Raw genomic sequence first — 20,279 nt, 5'->3', positions numbered from 1 at the left:
GGCAATTAAAACTCTTGTTTCGTTTGGGTTTAATTAAATCATTTATTTGTCTGTGATTATTCAATTATGTATGTACAAAATGCACAAAGTACAAATATATGTATATATTTGGTATAGTTAATTGGTGCTGTTTGTATTCACTAAAGCTGGCAGTGATGATTTTTTCTTGTTGATAAGGGCAGTTGAGAATGCTATTTTTCTTTTTCTAAAATTTGAAACCGATCTCAATATTTAATCTTTAAACTTATTTACTTTATCAAGTCTGAGGTAGTTTTAAGATTATCTTTATTCATTGTATATGTAAGGCCTGCTGTGGGACAGTTCTGAAAATTTAGAATAATCTTTTCGGTTTCAAATAATTTCGATTTTTTTCGTTTTATTTTACAGCATCTCTTAATTTAATGTTGTTACTTGCGCTTAATCCTAACAAAGTCTTGAATTTGTTCATTTGCAGTGTTCAGCATCAAGTGTATATATATATATATATGGTATATATAGCCTAATCAGTTCAGATTACATAACTTTTATCAATTTCAATTTCATCATCATATCTTTTGTACTTTAAAACGAAGCGTACAAATACGAAAAGTTGTTAACAAATAGCGTTGATTCATTCCACTTAGAAGATGATTGTCTATATATTGTGTACAATACAAATACATATAGTAATATATTGCACGATATAAATCAACTTGAACAAAAACGTTAAACTATTCCAAACTTATTCACTGTCCAAACTAAATAACAAAATAACTTTAACGAAATAATAATATCATAAACGAAAACGAAAAACGCGAACAAAAAAAAAACAATATATCCATAATCCATAATCATCTCGTTCTTTGTGGTGGGGAATCAACAGAAAGACAAATACGCCATCCTTCTATCGACCTTCTGCTATACTTTGAAGTCATTGTAGAAGGTCTCCGTGACGCGAATCTTCTCCACACGCATGTTGAAGAGCGTCACACCATGCAGTATATTGAAGGCGACGGCAAAAACGACGAGGGCCATGTACGTGCCAAGGGCAATCCACCAGAGCAACTGTTCGTGCAATTTCTGCTCAAAGTTCTTGAGCACCAGCAGCCCAATGGTGAGTCCCGCCACAGCGCCAGCCAAATGTGCCACATACGATACAGACGCCGCATTGGCGCCCACCTGGTTGGGCAACGCATCCTCGCCGGCATAACGTGCATAGATGGCGAAACCAAAGTCAAACGAAGCTACGTACAACAACAAAATGGGAAAAGTTACAAAACAAAACAGATACGAAACTCACAACAACTTACCGAAGATGAGGATGAATGCCAGGCGTATGACGCCGTAACGCATCTGATGGTAATTGAGCAGCACGTTGGCCAGATGCGCCGCCAGCAAGGCATAAACGCCACCGCTGGCGCCCACGAGATACACCTCGGGATCGAAGATGCTGGTGCCCAGGGAGCCGGCGAGTACGCCCGAGAAATAAATGCAGGCGATGCGCGTCGATCCGTGCACCATCTCCAGGGGCAGGCCAAAGAGCAGCTGGACGGCCACATTGAATCCCAGATGAAACCAGCCAGCATGCAGCACCATATAGAGCACAAATCGCCAGATCTCATGACGCTTATCGGGACGATAAATAAACATGGAGTCCGTGGGCACGGGACCCGCTGCTGCCGTTTCTCCCACCGCCATCGTGTGATACACAAAGAAGGCCAGCTAGTGAAAAGAATAATTGTGTAAATTGGCAACAATTAATTATAATGATATTACAGTATCAATATTAATTGATAAGTGCAACTACTATATTAAAAATCAAATAATGTGTTTTTGGAATTATGCACATTAACATTAGAATGTCGTAAGATTAATTATGCAATAATCTCCATGCATGCAGTATATAACTATACTATATTAAACAATACTATACTCTACCTCTATCATTGTGATCAGTATAATGAAAAAGGGCGGTGGACAGCAGGTGTAACGATCCGCATAGTATTTGCGATCGCGCTCCTCGGGCAGCACTTCGACGGCAACGGCATGCACCATCTTCCTGAAGAGCGGCGGCTCACTGAGCACCAATTGAAAGTCGTTCTCGGAGCACACTTCTCGATCTCGCTGGTGTACGGCGCATTTGAAGCTACGCGTTCGCTTGCCGCTCATCTGTAAACGGCAGAACAAACAGAGACATGGATGTGACATGGATCATTTAATGCTTACATCTGGGGAAATATTACATATATAATATAAAGTCTCGACTTGAGCTAATTTAAATAGCAAGCCAGAGTATAGAGGCAGTCCCCTACAACCTCAAAAGTAATAACAACAACAATAACGACATGAATTTCAAAATACGCGCTTACAAATAATGTGTAATCGATATCTACGGCCGATAAACGTCAAACTTTAGAAATATCGAAAAGGAAGAAAATCCGATAAATCAGAGTTCAAGCTCATCGCATCAGACTGAAAAAGCCATGGGAAACTACACACATATCTGGGAAGTCTGCACGTTCCAATTGGACATACAGTGCTTTAATGTATCTCATCTCATAAGTAAAATCTGCAAACATAAATCTTTAACCCCAAAACTAAACGAGCCATAAAATTATGAAAACAAAGCCTGGTAGTATAATGACTAGCTGACTATTTAGGATTGTGGTGTGGACTGGTCTTCTGCTTCTGGACAGAGGGGCAGAGAAGAGTTGTGAAAACTAAATAATTTTTATTATGTAATTAAGATGTTCACAAAAGATGCGAACGGGGCGGGCAATTAAGGCGCTCATAAAAACTAACAGCAACTAAAAGCGGAGGCCAACAACAACAACACGAAAATCTGCAAAAGCCGGAAAATGTGTATTGTGTTTAATTAAAACTGAGACGGAGACTGCGACGGCGAGCTGAGAGCAAGAAAATCCAAATGAAGCCTACGCGCAATTAAAATTCACGATTACGAAACGAAAAAATACATTACTGTCAATTGCAGTGCAAAATATACCCTGCAAACAAGAGCAAATAATAAAATACTAACAGGACTATGTTAATAAAACTGCTTTAAATGTCAATGTTAATATTAAATCAAAGGGTACTTTAAATAACAGAAAGAAGTATTCAATTTGTGCAGCCGAGCATACCACTTGTGCCCATTCATTCGTACAAAGGGTATACACAAAAAAATACACGAAAAAAATCTGCAAATTAAGCTTGCAAACGCAGAAGATGCGGAAAAAGGGAAGGCGAAACAAAATAGTTACTTCCGCTAGTAGCCAGCAACATTGTACATTTTGTGGCCTCTTCTCTAGACGAGGCCGTGGGAGTTAACAAGTGTCGCGTCTAGTTAGCCAGACAGTGACAGACAGTCTAATATTAGTAATTATCAAATTTGTTTTAATTGATAAATCGCCTGCAGGGCCATTAACTAGCAAATTGCAATCCTCTTTGTCACACACAACCGCAACTAAGTGGCAACGCCACCTACACATACACACAGCTACAGCTTATGCGTAATCGTACAACACAATTATAACGGCATAAATTTGCTAGATAAAGCACTCATTGAATATTCAATTGACAAATGGTAGTGAGTGGCAAAAAAAAAGAACAAGCCGATAAAAGGTAATTGTATATAAAATGCGTATTTGTGTTTGTTGTTGTTTCTTAACACCCTCTGCTACTTACGCAACGTATTTTTTCAACTTAGCGCGCGTTTTTTTTTTTATTAATTTGTAACGTTGACACAAATTGCTGCGACTGCGGCAATAATTATTATAATCTTATCGGTGATGTGCACTGATTACAAACATAATACTCAATATGCCATTAAACACAATAATTAACATACATAATAAATATGCATATGTACATAAAACACTTAATTTATTAACGTTAAGACACCGCGGTTTTTTTTAGTTGCTCGCTACGTCGTTGGCGTCACCGTCATTTCCTCGCCGATCGTTGCGTTTGCTTTGCGCCTATATTTTGTACAAGGAGCTGCCAACTTGCCGCAAATTTGACTGTCAGGGCTACAGCACATTTCTTTTGTGCTTTGCTCACACTTCCTTAATTCAAATGGGCTTCAGTTTACTTCCGATTTGTGCATTTCCACGTATCAAACAATTGGAACACCCAAATTGCATTGTGAGGCGATGATAAATCTGGGATTGCAGCCAACACACACACAACACAAGGAGATCAAACATAAACAGCGCCGCTAACAAATAATTGTTTATCATTTGTTTTGTGACGTGCACGACGGGTGTGCGAATTATGCACTGGACACTGGAAATTGTCTCCCCTTCCCGTCCTTTGCGGCGTAGCCTGATAATGACATTACCCAGCAGCAACGCCGCATGACGTCACGCAGGAGGGCAGCAGCAGCAGGTAAATGAAATTCTCAAATGCCTCGATCCGTTTCATTTCGTTTCGTTTTTCATTTAACTGAGTTAAATACACTCTATTTGTGCTTCATTCAGCAAGGACGATGTGCATTTGAATGTGTGTGTCTGTGTGTGTGTGACAACGTTTTTAGGTCGCAAACATAAAGCGACAAATTGACGCAAAACATTTAACACACTCCTATCCCCTCCTCTTCATCCCATTCCATTCCATCGGTCAACATGGGCAAGAGAAGGGCGCTCTCTGGCAGTGGCAACGGCGGCGTCTCTTTGCTGTGGAACACCTACGAAAAAATTCCTTTGAATTACGTGGCCATGTCCTGTGTGTGTTTGCCAGTGAGTGTGTGTGTGTGCGAGTGTTTTTGTTAGCCATAGGCTATGCGCAAAAAAGGACATCTTCGTTGGCGACACTCGGGCAACAACGTTGTTGCTGTTCTTGTTGTTGTTGTGCACTCCATTATGCATTTTATGTTATGTGTGCGCCCTCATTCAATGCGAGTGTGTGTGTGTGTTGACATTTTTATTCCAAGCAGTTGAACAAAATATTTATAAACTTGCCCGCCTTGACTCCAGCCGTAATACTGGCCAATAATCCATATCTCTCTCGCTCACACTCTCGCCTTCCCTCTCTCGTTCTCTCTAGTTTGTATATAAATCGTGTGCAATCTGTGACACATAAACATTTAGCTGTGGCTAAGTCGAACTTCTTATACCCGGTATTAGCGAAGTTCAGGTTGGTATGCTAAATGTGTGAAAGTAGTGAAACCTTTTAAACATTGTTACGTATTTCTGACTATCGATAAGCTTTACTGTCATAAAAGTAAAGAAAATTCTTATAGATTTATTTTTAATTTGATTATAAAGTAAATTAATTAACTTATTATTAAAACTCATCCAATTTGTTAAAGACTTTTAAATAATTAATTAGGTTATCCCTTGAAAGAAGAAGAAAAAGAAAAGAAACTAAAATTAAAATCAATATTGCTTTTAAATTACTTGAATTGAACATATGCTTACAAAATTACAAAGCATCAACAAATTATTAATATAATAAATAATGTTTTTATTTATAACCAAATTTGTCAGGAACATGATTTTTAAGAAATTATAATCTTTTAAAAACAAAGTGATTATAATCGTTTTGACCCTTCTGACTATCCCTAAAATTATCTAGTAATTTCAAGTAAAATTTAATAACATAAATAATAATAATTTTAAATTAATTTTCTTATTTTTCACAGTTTAATATACAGCTAAAGAGATTGGAATTATATTGAAATTATAGATGACAAAAATCTGAAATACAAAAAAAGACAGCTTGATGAGCCTGAGTGTCCACAGAATACTCGAGTATTTCAAAATGAAATTGAATTCTTGTACTATTCAGATTTGAATATGGATATCGGGTAAGTCGCAGTCAAATACACAAACATGTCACCTTCTCAATTGTTTGTTTATTGTCTTTGGCAGCGGAAACCCGGCCAAGCTTGAGCACCTTGTGGCAGCTAGCGGAACAGCAGCAGAAGCAACCGCAACAGCAGCGGACCAGCAGCAACAGCAGCACTCACCTCGAACCCGGTCATCAAATTGAATAACAATATTTTTGCAAGAAGCAATTCAATTTGCATTGTTTGCGCAGTCAAGTGACGGGCCGCAGGTGAAAATGGTAGCCACATCTCTCTCTCTCTCGCTCTGCCATTTTGTGTATTGCTTTTGTTGAATCTTTAACCCAACCTCGAAGCTGGAGGCAACACTTGCTGCTGCTGCTGATGTCGTTGTTGTTGTTGTCCGCCCGCCCAGAGAGTGCGCAATTTGACGGGCAAATGGTTTTTTTTTCCACTGTAATTACCAAGAGAGTTTTCTCGTTGCCTTTGTCGGTCACTTGGCGTCTACTAATTATCACATTTTTACTCATTAAAGTCACATTTGCCTGCCGCACGGCGGCCAGGATGCGTCGCTTAGGATGCGAGAAGACCTCTACTACTACTACATACCTTTTGGCTAATTATAGGCCAGATCCTTTAGCGTGGGCAATCAACCTTTCAACCGTTTTGCTACTGCTGCTGCTGTTGATGATGATGATGGTGATTGATTAGCAGATGCTCAGGCTGCAGCAAAAGCAATATCAGGGATGAGCTTAACCTAAGCAGAGCTGGCTAACTGCTAGAGGAACTGAACTCTCTTTAAGCATATGCAGCGCGTGCCAGATAAAACAAACAAACAAACAAACACACACACATCGAGGCAGCTGGAGACGAAGTTGCTTGCAGCTAGAAACTGGAGCAGCAGTGAAACAACAAATCGAAAACTGATTTGGAGCGGAAGTTCGTTTGCACCTTTCTGCAGTTTCCTGTGTGCCGACCAGCAAACAACAACAAGAACTCGAGACTATTCAATGCACTACAAAATACACACACACTGAGAGAAGAGAAGGCTTGCGCTGCTTTGACGTTTTGGCCTTTGACGCCGCGTCTTTTGTCTTGGCCAAGCAATGGCTTTCAATTGTATTGCAAAAGCTATATACTACATAAGAATACTACATAAGAATGATTAAGATTGCCCCTCAATTGTGCACTGCAAGGATATGTGTGCGCATGCAAAGCACCGCCAAGGAGCAGCTGTCGACGTCTACTTCGTCTGCTGTGTTTGATTTGCGATTCGTGGCTGGCGGAAATGAAATGACACGCAAGGCACAAAGGCACACACAGAGAGCGACCCACTCCAGACACACACACACACATCATTGTTTGGCACAAGATTGGCACAAAAAAAAAAACGTGGAAATCAAACGAAATAAAATAAGACTTCATTCCACTTACGCATTGTGCCTAAGAGGCGTGCCAGCCCCCGAACTCTATTACGACGATGTGTGTAAGTAGTAATCGGATATCATTGTAATCACAAAAAAATACGAATTTCTACTACTATTTGAACTTCTTTCTTTTTTTTTTTTTTGTTAGAGTTTTCCGGTCGACTGCCGCACACAAGCGGCAATCAGGGCCAGCAGCAGCAGCTGCCGCTTGCCGCAACATGTTGCAACAAGGTGCAAACATGCAGAGCGCGTGTCTACATCCTAGACGCAAATACGTGAAGCGAACTACGCACTTGATGTCACCTCATTACCAACGAAATTCGGCTGCTCTTGGATTCATTTTACTTTTGGGGGCACAAGTTAATGATGCGCACACCGCGCGCGCTTCCGTCGCGTTTATTTGTGTCACAATTATGCGAGGCACTTGAGCTTGAAGCGCAGTCTGCAGGGCCAGGGCCATGGTCAGAGAGCCACCTTCAAAAAAATAAAACTGCTGACCAGCAGCAGTTTCATTGACCTCTGTACTGCCAAAAAAGAAAAAACAAGCAACAGAAATTAGGGCTGTGGATGTGGATGCGACGGTGTTTTTAATGCCGTCATAAATGTCAGGTGCGCTGCCCATTTAAATTTATTCAACATAATTAGTTGTGGCCATTATTATTATTACAGCGGAGCGTCAACTAATTGCATTTGGAAATCGTGGCAATGAATAATGAGACCCACGAGGACACTGGCCAAACATTGTTTAAGATAAATGTTTGGCATTTACTATATACGGAGGAGGGAAAAAAGCCACGAAATGCATAAGCGATTATTACAACAAGATAGCGTGTGACTGCCGCAGGACATCGATTTCGGTTTTAGGACTCGTTATCAGCACATTTCGTGACTGCGACAAGCCACGTAAAAAACCCAAAAAAGAAGCGATATCGAAGAGGATGAACAAACTCCAGCACGTGGGAACGCAGACAGTTGCAGTTTTTGGTGCTGTGCCATTTGATGTGCACATCGTTATCCTTGCCCCGGATGCACAACAATCAAAATAAACTGCTGCCAAATTGACCATTGACCAAACATCGTCAGCATCAGTAGCCCAGCTCGTCCCACCCCCGCCTCCTGTTCCATCCGCCCACTGTCATCTTTGGCATTGTCACGTCCTTGGCATGGGCCACAAGTCAAAACGAATGTTAGAGCCAACCAAGCAGCAGCAGCAGCAGAAGCACAAAAACATGCATTTTTACTTCATTTCTCAGCAAGTTTTTTCATTTTTCGTTTTGCTAGTTCTGTGTGGATGGAAAGCAGTCAGGCAGCGACAATGGAAAACTGTTATCTGTCGAAGGATATGAAGGACTTTGCACAACGAAAACTATCATCGATTGGCTTTTAAGCAACTTTCAAAACGCTTAAATCCCACAATTTTGAAATGGAACTGCTATGAAAAGGATGTTGTCGAAAACTCGACAAGGAAAACATAAATGATATTCTCTGTGAAGGACATGGTGTGACAAGGCTCAGAGGAAACATATACAGTTTAAGCCAGGATTGGATGTAATGCAAAGCAACGTTTGTTTAAAATGCTGCAACTGAATATGGAAGTTACTAGATATTGCATTTTTAACGAGGAAGTCAATGCATCTGATAGAATGGAACGGAATATAGAAGATCTAAAAGAATGAATTTAAAAAATATTGAAGATCTGGCAGAATGGAATAAGAAAATAAGAAAGAAGACAATGCTTCTGATAGAGTGGAATGAAATATACAAGCTCTAAAGGATGTAAGAATGTGAAAATATTGAAGATCGGACAGGATGGAATAAGAAAACATTCAAAACACACAAAACGATAAAATTAATTAAATCAAATTTTCATTGTAACTGAATTGCGGAAGACAAAATCTTACACGAAGATTGTATTATAATAGAGAGATTATTTCCAATCTGAAATTCTTAAAAAAAAATATGAAACATAAATTACAAAGGAATATGATTATTATTACATCGTCATTATTATTATGATTTAACAAACTAAGCTAACAAATATTCTTGTAACAATACTCTATCGAAGTGGAGATCTTTTTCTGGTATATTCCGCACTTTATGATATATTTGGAATGTATTAGTTCATCGAGAAGCTAAATACAGCTTTCAGTACATTAATCAGTCAAATCAATTGCAAAAATCACAATGTCAAAAGCAATTTAGATACAAAATAATCAATTCCATAATATGATAACTTTTAGAAGGAAATTCTTATGCGGCGCACAAATTGCTCAGCAGACCCCTCAAGACTTTAATAGAGCTTAAGCGCCAACTAATCGCGTATCAAATTGCGTAACTCATGCGCTCAAAGTACACGATTTAGTGGCTTAAATATGATCTCAACTAAACCACTTTTATGGAGTGGATTCACACCTCAGACGCCAAGCGATCGTTGCTGCAGCAGTCGAAGACTTTGGCGTATTTAACTGGAAAATGGCTCAAAGGCAACCGTTGGCCGACGCACTTCTCTCAAGTTTTACCTCTTACAGGCGATTTGCGATATTATTGTGGAATAATGAAATCGCTAAGAGATTCCAATTGAATCTGCAGCGTCGCATAGACCATTTATGGATTGGCATTGATTTAATACCGCGTCGTCGACGTTGAGGCAACCGTCTGATGTCTTGCGTCCCTCGAGGCCAAGGCGCAAGGCATTTTGCACCTTCCAATGCAACGGTGGCTCACTGCTCGCTGCAGCTGATCTGATTCCACCGCCTATCAGTGCTGCAGAATCAGCAGCGAGCAGACGCCACCAAGCTTAGGAGGAAGATGCTGCTGACAGTAGGAAAAGAAGAGGCAGCAGCATCTCGCATCTCCATTGGCATCAGCAACGGTCGCGCGCAATGTTTATTCAATAAACCCGATCGCAGACAGTCGCCAGCTGGCCAAGCCGATGCTGGCAAGCTGGCTGACTGGCTGGCATTCCTGTCCAGCTACAGCTACCCGGCGATGGGGGCCAAAGAGACATTCCCCCATTCAAGACAAGCCGCAGGAATTTCTTGGTGCGTGCTCGGCACAGGTTCAGCTGGTTGAAGATGCGACTCTCCTCAGTGACTTTGGCGTCTGCCAGCTGCGCGCTGCGTCCACTGATTATGATAATGGAGGCGACTTCTTGAGGAGAGAGAGAGGGAAACTCTACCGCCAATTGCTTTCGTTTACGAGTACAACTACGAAGTATGATGATCGCAGATCGTCGCTGATCGACGACGCTTGGCAGCTCCGTTGACTTTCTGATTAATGCAAGAATTCTCTCCACGGCGTTCTTCAACTTTTTTTCGTTTTGTTTTGTTTTCTTTTGTTGCTCGGACTGCAATTAAAAGCGATGTACCCTTTTTGGATTGGGGAGGTGTGCAAATCATTATATACCACAACTAAACGAAGAGTCTCTCTCACAGTTGACAACACTTGGAATAACTGCAGAACAGACAGAGCATCAAGTGTTCGTTGCGGATGCAGTTATTCTGACTGGTTCTCCTCCTGCTGTGCGCTGGACCAGATGCTGCTCCGCTGACGAGATCAAGCGACAGCCTCGTGCCTGGCAGTTGTCATAACGTTCAACACGTTTGTTGGCCCGCTGCTCTTCATTGAATGTTTTTCGAGTCGAGTCTCGGGAGCGACGGCGCCGGCTCGGACGAGGAGGCGCTGCATCTGCTTTGGCGCTGCCATAAAAGGATTTGTCACGTGCGAGCTTTTGTTAAAAATGCAGCAATCATCGGGCAATCTCCATTGTATCGATGTCGGCACAGGCATCGCCTCCACGCCGTTTGCATTATGCATGTTGAGCTGCCGTCGTCGCCGTTGCTTCGTTGCTCCTCGTCTTGGGTTTTGCGGCATTCCTGCTTTAATTCAAGCAGCGCTCCAAACAAGGATACATTAGCCTCAACCGCCCATATGGCCGCTGAAAACTCCGCCTTCAGGAGAGCAGCTCCTGTTGCTGCTGCTCGATCATTGAAATTAATAATTAACTGGAAAAATGTTGTGTGTACTACGATCGCATCGTTATGATAAGGACTGTGTTCGTTTTTTCGCGGCTGTCACACCTTCGACAAGGATCTGCTACAGACTGATGCCAAAGATAGTCCCGAAATAGACGAAGGGCAACATATTGATGAGGTAGAAGAGCGACAGGAATAGAACAGGACTCAAACGAGATGATGGTGATGAAAAGAATAAACTCAAACGAAGAAGCTTGTTGTTAAAGGTTTAATGTTATCAAGTAACTCAGTAAACTACATTTGAGGAAATTTCACAAGGAAGAATATTGTATTAACAGAATAATACCGACCTCGGTATTTAATGTGTAAAGTATTCACATAATCTTTTCTATATTTGATTTACTATTTAACAATATAGTTAGATCTCTAAGAAGATCTCTAATAAAGCTTCAAACTCTGGTTTCACAATATTCTTAAATATACTTGAACATACTTGAAATACATACTATATGTTCAAAATCTCCGCTTATTGTCATCAAATTTGATAGCTCATGCTTTTCTACTTTTCAAGATATCGATGTTCAGACAATTCACTTGAATTTTCTTAATTGAGCCTTGTCAACTTCTGCCTGTCATTGTTACAAAGTTATTAAACCCTTTCGTCTTTTGTATACAGGGTACAAAACAAACGCAAGACAAAAGCCATTGACATTTAATGTTGTGATGTGTCAACAGAAGCTAATGATGAGTGCCGAGGACTTTCGCAACTGTCACACCTACGATCTACTTGATTCGGCAGCCCAAAGATAGCTCGAGGATTGAGAAATAATCGAAAGACAAAAGGTTGATGATGGAAATGGGAATAACGAGGCCATCAACAGGAGCTAATGTCATCAGTCGTCGTGCATTGTTGTTGAGGCCTGGCGAGTGTGCGAATGAACTCTGTCATTCACAATTACCGTTAGGCACACACACCCACATCAAGGCAGACAATACAATACACAAGAGGGTAAATAGACACACTTTGTGATGGTCTGGCTAATGCATGACTTTGAGCAGAACTCGTTGCCAAACAAAAGGAAAGCGGCTAAGGACTAAGAAGAATCGCATTCATTATGCATGTGTGAGTGCATATATTTGTGTGTGTATCTGTGTTATTACCTAGGTGTGTGTGTGAGCCAATCAAGCGTAGATTCAATCAAATAGCAATAAGATTGACAAGAGGGCAGCGTTCAATTGCAATTTTAATGTTTACCTGCAACCTGCAAGAACTTCAAACCCAATGCAGCCCACGAGTCTCTTCAGCCCTGGCAGAGCCCTCGGTAAACAATCCACCGACCGAGGCAGCGAGGCGTGTCCCTTTTGCCATGGTTAGCCAAGGTGCATTTTATTTGGCGAGTGCGAGTGGTGAATGACCAAATGGACGAATAGACTTTTTGCATTTGCCACAACACAAACAAAACAGTGCACAACAAGAATGTTAGCCAGCCTCTGGATCAGCGTCTCTCTCTCCTCCCTCCCTCTATCTCGCTGGCTCGCTCGCTCTACTCTTGTCGTGCCTTGTGTTTGTACACGAGCCTACATCATGGACATGTTGTGCAGTGGACACATCTGCACCTGTGTTTGCACTTAAATCCTTGCCACGAGTCTGTCGATGTGTGTCTCTTGCTGTGGCACATGGGAATTCGATTTAGATGCACTTACCACGTTCACAAAGTCCTGAAATGTCACATAGCCCGGACCATTAGGCAGTTGGGCCTTCTTTGCACGCTCCAGCAACAGCTCCCGCTTGTTCATAGGCACTTGGGATAGGAATTCCGGCGATTTCAATGCAACCAGAAATTCGGTTACGGATATCTCGCCAAAACCCTCCGGATCGAACTGCGCAACAAAATCGCAATTAACTTTGGGGAATACTTTGAATAGTGTTGCTTCAACTTACCATATCGAAAAGTAGTTTCCATTTCTGTGAAATGTAATTAAGCAAATAATTATAGTATATGGAATTGTTTGAACACTAAAGGTATCTTTAATACTCACATCTCGCAGCAGTTCCCGTTTCAATTCCGCCTCATCAAAGTCCGAGTTGAGTGAGGTGTGCTCTGTATCATAACCGGCATCATTTGTGCACTAAAATCGATTATATTTATAATATTGTTCCCTATTTCCAATTCCCTGTGCTTACATAGCGCATCTGTGTGTGCGATAGCGACCCAATGGATGCCAATGATCCGGCTATTGTCGATATGTGCTCGATGTCCGCCAGCGTCTCCTGCTGGCTACTACCCCCAGCATTCTGTTGACTGGTCGGTAACTCCAGGGCTCGCGAGCTGCCTCGCTCGGAGCCGGGCCACATGTCGCCTCCTTGTCTCCGTGTTGCGTTCCAGAATTGTTAGCTAAGAAACTTGATTGCTTAATCCGGCAGTTGAATTTGGCAGTGATAGGACGGATTTTCTGTCACTACACAAAAAGAAGACAAAACAATTTTAGTTTTAGTTTGTTTCGATAATTTAAACAAACGTTTAGCTGGTTTCTTATATAGTTGTTTTATATTTAGTTGCTTACATTAAAATATTCTATTCTCTTTATTATAAATAAAGGCAAAATCTTCATGCCTTTATATTTATTTTAAGATTTCAGATTCAGTAAGAATAATTATTGCATGCTTTTTGGTAGCATCATTTAAAGATGCTCCTAAGAGTATGCAGTACAAAATTTCACTGGAAATTCCATGCACGCTATTCTTATTTAAGTGCACATTCTTTAATGCTAACAAAAAATTTTTATTGAATTTATTTAACTTTAATATATTTATAATAATGTTTTTTTTTTTAAGTAAATCCCAAAATTATTAATTATATTTTGTAAGTCTTCTCAATAAGCAGCAGCACACTGTGTGAGCTTTTAACAGCGAGCTTTCTTTCACAACGCACGTTCTTAGAGCTTTCGTTGAAGTGCTCAACTATCAACTTCTCGACAGAGATAGATTTGGTCGAGCGCGCTAAGTTGCATTCCTTTGAGAACATTTTGTTCGCGGTGCCTGCGGTTCGAGTCTCGCTCGAGATAAGAATTTTTAGAATTTATTTCGCCCTGTAAAGTCAACTTCGTCGCAATTTGTCGTTTTTGGAATTGCTACAACTCTTTGCTTGGGCCAGAGAAAATAAAGTTTCGGTTAATCATAGACTAAAATTGGTACTCAATACCTTAGCCTATTTCATGCCCGGAATACATGATAGCTTTTTGTTTTTGTTTTAATTTTTTACAGACACTGTAATTGTTATTGCTGTCATGGCAACAGTTCCTTAAGGGGTTTGTTGTCCCTCTAGAAGGGACAAGGTTATTGATCTGAGCCTGCGAGGCAAGCAAAGATGTGCAGCGGAAGTGAATGGACACACACAACGGCAAGCTGGGCTGTTGCTTGGAACCGGCAAACAGAAATGCATTTTCATGTTGATGTTATTTCCTTCTTCTCCTTCTTTTAAAAACACACTCACACTCTTCGTTTGTTGTGCGCAGAATCCGTTTCGAACTTTTGTTTTGTCTTCTTTATTTGTTTTCACTGTTTCACTTTGCATAAACTTTGTTAATTATTGTCGACAAAACTTTGCTATTAAGTTATTAAACAAAACGTTTAAGGAAACAAAGCAATTTGACATCAACATCATTGATGACTCGCTTCACTGTCGCTACGCACAAACAACAAACAAACAAACTTTCCGACCGGGCGGCAAAATGGCAACTGACAAGTGAGAAGAGTGTCGCCAGTTGCCAGCCACAGAGATGTGGAGAGCGAAAAAGAGAGCAAAACAATCCGAAGGGGTTGTTTAAGAGTTCGACATTTTGGCACTGCTCATGCGCCACACGTTTGTGCGCTTTTCAACTCGTTGGCATTTCCACATGACACCACCACCATCGCCGCAATCCCCCTTCCATCCTTCCACCCACAAGAACCAACCCCATGACGCAACTGCCACCAGACGACGACTGCCGCAATTTGACACATACATAGCTTTATTGAGATATACAAACGCACGCACACGTAGATTGGAAGTTGGGTAGCGGGTTATCTCTGCTGTAGATCCCAAGGACTTGATGATGACTCTGGGGAAATAGACCGTTAAGACACAGATGTGAGCTGTTTCTAGTGCCAGGAAAAACAAAAACACACACAGCTATCTATAGTTAATACGATACAATATAATATGTATAGATATATACAGTTACTTAAGCCTAAGCTAGGTTCTAAAATGTGAAGAACAATCTTGCAAAGACAAGCTTGCACATGCAATAAACAAAATTAGTTGTTTTTTTTTAAAGGAACTAATCGAAACATTTTGCTCTGAACACAAAGCGGACAAAAAACAATGTGGATTCTGCGGCAAGGCTTAAAATACGTTTTACATTCACTAAGAAAAAACAAATCGAGCAAAAAGACATCGTATTTATATGGCTAAATACCCATACATACAGATATATCAAGTACGTTGTTAATAATGAGTACACATAGATGAAAGACTTTCTCATTAATTTGCATACAGTTGTTTTAATTAAGGATCTATTTAATCTGCAGCTAGACATTGCCTTTTCTTTTTTTGTTAACAATATTTACAATTCCGAAAGGGCCTTAATCTCGTCTTAAAAAAAAATCGCTTGGTTGCTTACAACATGATATACATACATATTTATATATGAACATATATAGATACATATACCGTATATATATATATATAAACTAGCATTTATTATATAATATAGATATTTTTTTAGCGTTCTTTCTTTACCTAATTCTTTCGCCTGATAAACGCGTGTTGCTATTTTGCATTTTATGGTTTTTTTTTGTTGGTTTTCTTTTGCGTAAATATCTCATGTTAAAAATGTTTCCTTTTCGTTTAAACATAAAGAAAGTCGAGGAAGAATCTGAACGATAACACTTGCTGTTGCCTTATAAAACATAAACATTACAACAAACTCGATTATTAATGCTATACTCCTATATAACTGTCTCTTCTTTCGCACATAGATTCGTCTAACCCTCAACCATGCGCTCCATGCCCAAATCACACTGTTCGATGACCAGGCGAGCGATGCGTTTAATCTCACAATAGGGACTCTCGTGCTCGATCAGCTCGGTTAGTATCTGGATGCCATTCTCCTGTTCCACCAGCTGACAGTATTTGTCCGGATAGACCTGTAAAATAAAAATGAATTAAATATCGAAATCGTAAATTTCGAATACTTCATCATACCTGGGTGAGATTGGCTAACGCCCAAACGGCCCAATGCTGGCACTGTGGTGTCTCGTAGCAACGCACCAAACTCAGTATGGGCTCAAAGCTGCGATAGTTGATGTTCCGTTCGCTCTTGATGTTCCAGCGCTCAATGGCGGCCACCATACGTTCCAGGACATGTTGTCTTGTTGGCGTCTTAATGGTCCACGCATCGGCGCCATCGGAGGCAATGTGTGCCAGCACTCCAGCCGCATTGTAGCTGACCTGGAAGCGCAGATGGTTAGCATTGTCATTGGCTAGTCTTCCACCTCGGTGACCCACCTCGATGCCATCGCTCAATGAGTCTAGCAGACGCGCAAAGACCTCAATAAACTCCTGCGTCATCAGTTTGGGTCGCAACCACTTCACCTCGGCGACATTACCCAGCAGTCCCATCATGTTCCGCAAGAGCTCGTCACGATCGGGAAATGTCTGTCAAATTGTAAATTATAATTGTAGTTAAAAAATAAATGAGTGCAAATTGTATTTGCGATGTTTGCTCACATTTAAACACTTAAGGAAATACTCCATGCCGCGTCCATCCAGAAATCTCTTACAATTAATAGCAGTCTCATCAGTTACATTCCACATGGTCGACCACGCCACCTCCATCACATCGTCGAAAACTGAGCGCGTCAAACGATCCTTGATCAGTGTCAGCATCGTCTGCCCGAAAAAATACAAATAATAACACTCGTTAAACAAATGAAAGAAATATTGCTTTAGTGTTTGGCTACGCTTACGCTGACCACACCCAGCTCGCCGAGAAAGAGCTTTTGTCTGCCGTCCACCTGGCAGGCCAATGTGTTGAGCAGATAGATTGCAATGCGTTGCACGAAGCCTTCTTGCTCCGTCTTGGACACGCCATGTAACAGTATCTTAATCAGTCGTTCGTACTCAAAGAGCTATAAAATATACAAAGAATTAGCTTAACTTATACAGATTTGTAAACTTGTGTCCTACCACATCGACTGGCATGTGGAACTGTGTGAGCGTCAGATAACCATTGCGCAGCATGGTGTCGTCTGTCAGATGCATCTCCATACCATTGAGCAGTGTGCGTATGATGTGATTGCGCAGCAGCGTGCCAAACTTGGAGCGATCGCGACCTTTTACAATGTAGAACAACGTTGCACTGTAGAGCAAACAAAAACAAGTTACAAGAGTGATCCAATGCAAACATTTTTACTGCACTCACCTGCCCGAGATTTGCATGTGCTTGAATTTCAGATGACGATCCATGGCACAGAGCACAACATCCAGCGCTGTGTGTATATCCTTGCAGTTCTCAAAGCGAAACAAATGATACAAATCATTGAGCACCTATGAAGGTAAAAACGGAAAGTGAGTCATCAATGTTAAAGTTAAGCAAAAGCTTCACTCACTCTGGTCAGCAGAACGGGTCTGTCGTGGTAATAGCGCGCCGCTGTGAGTATTTGCTGCTCGTTAGCATCGCCGGCCACCTCCAGAGCAGGTATATCGTGTCGCTTGCACGCCCAATGCGCCGTGTGATACAGCCCAAGGAATTGCAGCGGACGTTGAGTGCGTGACGCCAGCCCAGGGATGTCGGTGGGGCCAAAGTGTTGTTCTGTCTTTGTATTGGCATTGGTCGACTCTTTAGTGGCCACTCCGTTGCCCGCCAAATTCGTGCCTGAGATATCCAGATGCGTTAAATGCCGCAGATTGTCCATCAGCATTTCCAGCGTCTGATCGGGCAGATCGTAGGTACCATGGCCATTGCCCGAACTCGATATGGATATGTCGAGTGTGCAGAGACGTCGCAGACAGCAAATCGCATGCAACTGATTAGCAATGGGCCACACATTGAACAGTATTAGCGTGTGCAGGTTGGGCAACATTACGAGCGCCTCCAAACTGAAATTGGCCAGCACGCAGGAGGTGAGATCCAAATGGCTCAGGTCCTGCAGATGGGCAAATTGCAGACGATGATGCATGACCACGCCATTGAGCACAAGGCGACGCAAGTGCGGGCAGGTGAGTTGAAAGTCCACCGGCTCCTTTTCATTGGGTTCCGCATTCTGCAGTAGATGCGAGCTGATGCCCAGCTCCAACGAGCGTAAGCTATCGCCATAGTGTGCAAGCAGGTGATGTGAATGTACGGTGATCTTATCGCAATACCACATGGACAACGCAAACAGTTTATGACGCATCAACGTCTCCAAACCTGCAAACAAAACACAAAGAATTAATAAAAGATATTATGAAATAAAGAGTGGGGGGAGTGTAGATGACTCACCAATGATGCTTAGTGTACTATAGCGCAGATTCACAATCTTGAGGGAAGTGCGACCTGTGTCGTTAAACAGGTGTATAACCCGATCGTCAAGTGGCCTGTGGAAGCGTTGATAGTTTTCCAGAAATGCATCGCATATCTCATTGGTCAGCACAATGCCCGTGTTCAATGTGCGTTGTCCACTCTCGTTGCAGCTACTGATAATATCCAAATTGTTGCACAGCTTCTGATAGGCAATCTCCTTCAATGTTAGCGGCTCCTCGTCCAATGACCCATCCTCCATTAGCCGCACCTTGCAGCTCATCGTGGGCTTGACTTCCTCAATGGTTCTCGAATCTATGGCTTAAATGCTGCTCCACAATAACTGCTTGACTCTTACTGCTGTAAAAAAGTAAAACTGGAATTTATGAATTATAGGAATCAAACAATTATGTACATCACGACGTCTTTTTTGTGTTGGAGACTGCGTCTTAATACTCTCAGTTTCACTTGTCAATTGATTATTTGGTTTGGCTTGTTATCGATAACATCGATAAGCCGTGTACTGCGATCTCACAGGATGTGAAGAACTGCCAACTTACGGCATGCGTCAGCATGTAAACTATGTTTGCCTATATCATTTTCGTATCAATATTGATATATGTATGTCATCAAACTTTTCGATAAAGCCAGATAAGATTAGAAGCAATATCAGTTACTGTGAATGCATTCTCAGGATCCAAAGGATCGCACAGCTGTAAATCAATATTTACACAAACATATACAAAATGCTGATCTTATCACACTTTTATAGTTTTGGTTGGCATTAAAGTGCTGAAGTCATTCCACGCGCGATTGTAACATGATTGTTGTTTTTTAAGGGTACCGCTAGACACACACTTATTACGTAATAAGTAGAAACAAACATCTGTGAGTGACGCACTGTTAAGGACAAAGTATCTGGTTGACACTGGACCCGTTCACATCAATACAATAACAATAACAGCAACAAGAGCAATGCCCACGCACTACACTACACTGTAAGCTGTCAAAGCCAAATCAAATGCAAATTTCAACAGAATGTAAACGGAAGCACAGATCTGACGTCTTGCTGGAGATTCGCATACATATCCAAATCTCTAAGCACACACACACACGCATAATGCAAACAACTACAAGTTGCTGTCTGTGAGCATTAGTGCGAGGGGGAAGGAAGTGCCCAGCGTGTGTGCGTGTGCGACAGACAGACAGTCTGCGCTTATCAAGGCAAGGCCAGCCAGAAATGAAATTCGACGTTGTCGCTGGCTGGCAAACATCAATCAGCCATCAGCTGTGTGCTGGCAGAGCTGAGAACCGAGCAAGCAGAATAACAAGTGTAAAACGTTCCAATATTTTGGTATAAACAAATGCAAAAAACAAAAACAAGGATTTGCGTTGTTTTACGTGTGTACCTTTTTCCGTTTCTTTTCTGTATTTTTTTTTTTTAGAACAGCTCGCGAGTCACTGTCGCTTAAATGCGACCAGTCGTCGCTGTCGTCGATGATTGTTGCTGCTGCTACTTGGCAATGTCTTTGTCACAAATTGTTTTCAGTTGGCTGAAAATTTATTTATTTG

General features: G+C 41.4%; 2 protein-coding genes and 1 long non-coding RNA gene across 7 annotated transcripts; 1 reads left to right on the top strand and 2 right to left on the bottom strand.

Moving 5' to 3' along the window:
- Positions 1 to 33: 33 nt before the first annotated feature.
- Positions 34 to 13,536, bottom strand: LOC117569903 (protein rhomboid). 2 transcript variants are annotated; one of them, XM_034251244.2, is made up of 7 exons: positions 13,351 to 13,536; positions 13,206 to 13,295; positions 13,108 to 13,131; positions 12,870 to 13,046; positions 1,918 to 2,148; positions 1,290 to 1,701; positions 34 to 1,223 (listed from the first exon to the last, which is right to left on the bottom strand). In XM_034251244.2, the coding sequence occupies exons 1-7, from the start codon at positions 13,519 to 13,521 to the stop codon at positions 898 to 900; spliced, it is 1,431 nt and encodes a 476-aa protein (XP_034107135.1). In that variant the 5' UTR covers positions 13,522 to 13,536; the 3' UTR covers positions 34 to 897. The 2 variants fall into 2 exon arrangements, with proteins under 2 accessions (XP_034107135.1, XP_034107136.1); XM_034251245.2 differs by lacking the exons at positions 12,870 to 13,046; positions 13,108 to 13,131; positions 13,206 to 13,295; positions 13,351 to 13,536 and adding an exon at positions 3,664 to 3,812 and having other exon boundaries at positions 40 to 1,223.
- LOC117569905 (uncharacterized) lies at positions 4,038 to 13,196 on the top strand. Its single transcript, XR_004572290.2, has 6 exons — positions 4,038 to 4,365; positions 5,621 to 5,785; positions 5,850 to 6,220; positions 6,300 to 7,250; positions 7,340 to 11,446; positions 11,842 to 13,196. It is a non-coding gene; the product is annotated as an uncharacterized LOC117569905 (long non-coding RNA).
- Positions 13,537 to 15,891: 2,355 nt separating the features above from the next.
- On the bottom strand, positions 15,892 to 20,266 carry LOC117572597 (protein zer-1 homolog). 4 transcript variants are annotated; one of them, XM_034255509.2, is made up of 10 exons: positions 20,117 to 20,266; positions 18,690 to 19,067; positions 17,818 to 18,617; positions 17,631 to 17,755; positions 17,396 to 17,567; positions 17,176 to 17,337; positions 16,937 to 17,098; positions 16,715 to 16,864; positions 16,412 to 16,657; positions 15,892 to 16,353 (listed from the first exon to the last, which is right to left on the bottom strand). In XM_034255509.2, the coding sequence occupies exons 2-10, from the start codon at positions 18,988 to 18,990 to the stop codon at positions 16,192 to 16,194; spliced, it is 2,280 nt and encodes a 759-aa protein (XP_034111400.1). In that variant the 5' UTR covers positions 18,991 to 19,067; positions 20,117 to 20,266; the 3' UTR covers positions 15,892 to 16,191. The 4 variants fall into 4 exon arrangements, with proteins under 4 accessions (XP_034111400.1, XP_034111397.1, XP_051860765.1 ...); XM_034255506.2 differs by having other exon boundaries at positions 16,412 to 16,864; XM_052004805.1 differs by having other exon boundaries at positions 16,412 to 16,864; positions 18,690 to 19,064; positions 20,117 to 20,226.
- Between the last annotated feature and the right edge of the window lie 13 nt (positions 20,267 to 20,279).

This window comes from Drosophila albomicans, chromosome 3 (assembly GCF_009650485.2).
Source record: "Drosophila albomicans strain 15112-1751.03 chromosome 3, ASM965048v2, whole genome shotgun sequence".
NCBI classification, from domain to species: Eukaryota; Metazoa; Arthropoda; class Insecta; order Diptera; family Drosophilidae; genus Drosophila; species Drosophila albomicans.
Note: the sequence above shows the minus strand (reverse complement) of the source record. Positions and strands in the feature narration are given on the sequence as shown.

Coding starts and splice junctions, on each gene's coding strand:
- LOC117569903 (XM_034251244.2), bottom strand. CDS start 13,521: ATGTGGCCCGGCTCCGAGCGAGGCAGCTCGCGAGCCCTGGAGTTACCG. Junction 13,132..13,205: donor AACGGGAACTGCTGCGAGAT/GTGAGTATTAAA, acceptor TACATTTCACAG/AAATGGAAACTACTTTTCGA. Junction 1,224..1,289: donor GGCATTCATCCTCATCTTCG/GTAAGTTGTTGT, acceptor TGTTGTACGTAG/CTTCGTTTGACTTTGGTTTC.
- LOC117572597 (XM_034255506.2), bottom strand. CDS start 18,990: ATGAGCTGCAAGGTGCGGCTAATGGAGGATGGGTCATTGGACGAGGAG. Junction 18,618..18,689: donor TAGTACACTAAGCATCATTG/GTGAGTCATCTA, acceptor TTTTGTTTGCAG/GTTTGGAGACGTTGATGCGT. Junction 17,756..17,817: donor GACCCGTTCTGCTGACCAGA/GTGAGTGAAGCT, acceptor TTACCTTCATAG/GTGCTCAATGATTTGTATCA.